The sequence below is a fragment of the Sinocyclocheilus anshuiensis genome, unplaced genomic scaffold, assembly GCF_001515605.1.
Source record: "Sinocyclocheilus anshuiensis isolate Anshui unplaced genomic scaffold, SAMN03320099.WGS_v1.1 scaffold1497, whole genome shotgun sequence".
In the NCBI taxonomy this organism is placed as follows: Eukaryota; Metazoa; Chordata; class Actinopteri; order Cypriniformes; family Cyprinidae; genus Sinocyclocheilus; species Sinocyclocheilus anshuiensis.
The window spans coordinates 1,165,066-1,167,023 of record NW_015543492.1 but is presented as its reverse complement, the minus strand read 5'-3'; the positions used below and the strand labels follow the sequence as shown (position 1 = coordinate 1,167,023).

At 36.5% G+C, this 1,958-nt stretch overlaps 1 protein-coding gene across 2 annotated transcripts in view; it reads right to left on the bottom strand.

The window, feature by feature from the left end:
* Positions 1 to 1,958, bottom strand: part of sdha (succinate dehydrogenase complex, subunit A, flavoprotein (Fp)) — a 15,060-nt gene that overhangs the window by 8,764 nt on the left and 4,338 nt on the right. The window contains exons 1-3 of one of the 2 annotated variants that reach the window (XM_016494455.1): positions 1,604 to 1,743; positions 1,289 to 1,453; positions 983 to 1,131 (exon numbers count right to left, since the gene is read on the bottom strand). The exons of the other annotated variant lie outside the window; for it this stretch is intronic. Coding sequence (XP_016349941.1) covers positions 983 to 1,131; positions 1,289 to 1,453; positions 1,604 to 1,720 — 431 coding nt within the window. The 5' untranslated portion in view covers positions 1,721 to 1,743. Of the gene's footprint in view, positions 1 to 982; positions 1,132 to 1,288; positions 1,454 to 1,603; positions 1,744 to 1,958 lie in introns of those variants that run through there. 2 annotated transcript variants of the gene reach the window in all.

Sequence of the window (1,958 nt, the reverse complement as noted above, 5' to 3'; positions counted from 1 at the left end):
AAATAAATATATATATATATATATATATATATATATATATATATAAATAAACAAATTCAAATAATTTATTTCAAACAGAATCAAACAAACTTCTAAAGATGTAAGTAAAACTATTGTAAGAAGAATCTTTTTTATTCTTTTAACTAAAACTAAACTAAAAATATAAAAAATTTATAATCAAATAAAAATAAAGCTGAAATAAAATAGAATATAAATATTAGATGAAGAGCTTAAAGAAATGTTGTCTTGGAAACTAAACTAACTGAAATAAAATGTGTACTAAAATACTTACTGAAATAAAAATAGCACTAATAAAATGACAAAAGCACATAAAACGAAAAGTGAAAATATAAAAATAAAAGCTAATTCAAAATATTAATGAACACTTTAATAGTATATAAACGATACTAAAATAACACTGCTGAATGCTTAAAGGGATAGTTCACCCAAGATGGAAAATTCTGTCATCATTTACTCACCGTCATGTTGTTCCAAACCTGTATGAATTACTTTCTTTTGCTGAACACAAAAGATAAAAAGATATTTTGAAGAATGTGGGCATCCAAACTGTTGCTGTTTCCCATTGACTTCCTATTTTTTCCCATACAATGGAAGTCAGTGGAGGCCAGCAACTACTTGGTTACTCACTTTCTTTAAATTAGGGCCTTTCGCACCACTTTAGTTCCAGAACTAAATGTACAGTACTAAAGTACTGGGACGATTTTGCGCAAACTATTTCCCAGTACCATTTAAAGGGTTGCATTCGCACCGACAGTGTGTAACTTACTAGGAACCAGTCGACAGCATTCTGGTACTATGAAAAGGTTCCCGCGGTGCGAAAGGCCCTAGTGTCTTCTTTTGTGTTAAGCAGAAAAAAGAAACTCATACAGGTTTGGAACAAATTAAGGGTGAGTAAATGACAGAATTTTCATTTTTCAGTTAAATATCCCTTTAAGACATAACACAAGATCATTTCTCTTACCCAGTGGCAATGACTGTGTTCTTGGCTCTGAAACGGTGGATGGATCCGTCCTCCATGCACAACGCAATGACTCCCTTACACTCTCCATCCTCCATCAGCAGATCCAGGGCAAAATATTCCACAAAATAACTGGTGTCATACCTTAGAGACTAGACACCAACAGACACAATTAGACAGGTGTTCCAGTTCAAGCTGAATTTGGCACAGCCGACAGAATGCCTGTAATTTCTGCTAAGATTTTATGTCTTGATTTCTCAATGTTTTAAGAAACCCCAGCCCAAATCACATCCCCAGACTCTCACTCACCCGTCCATAGAGCGTGTGAAGAAGAGAGTGACCCGTCCTGTCCGCCACACAACAGCATCTGTGAGCCTGACCTCCTTTACCGAACTTCAGACTCTGGCCTCCGAAGGCACGCTGATAGATCCTCCCTTCCTCGGTACGGCTGAACGGCATACCAAAGTTCTCCAGCTGAAAAGACACAACAACCGCTGATGAGATGGAAATCACAATCATATTGAGGCTAAGTAATGCTTGAGTTAGAGACAGGGAAACAAGAAGTCAGAAAGTCGTCTCCTGACAGTAAAGGTGACAGCAGCAGGCTCTGTAAGCGTCTCTCACCTCCACCACTGCAGCAGACGCCTGCTCTGTCATGTAGTGAATGGCATCCTGATCTCCCAGCCAATCAGATCCCTTCACTGTGTCATAGAAGTGCCAACGCCAGTCGTCGTCCTCCATGTTGCCCAATGCGGCATTAATCCCACCCTATATTATAAAGAAAAAGAAACAAGAACGTTATAAGCCATTTTAAATAAATTGTAATAAATAAATGTATAAATAAAAGTAAATAAATTAAATAGGTTAACACTTCACTTTTATAACCTTTACAAAGAAAGACAAGTGTTTACTTGTCTCTCTCTCTCTCTATATATATATATATATATATATATATAAGGGGTGTGACGGTGAGGAAATT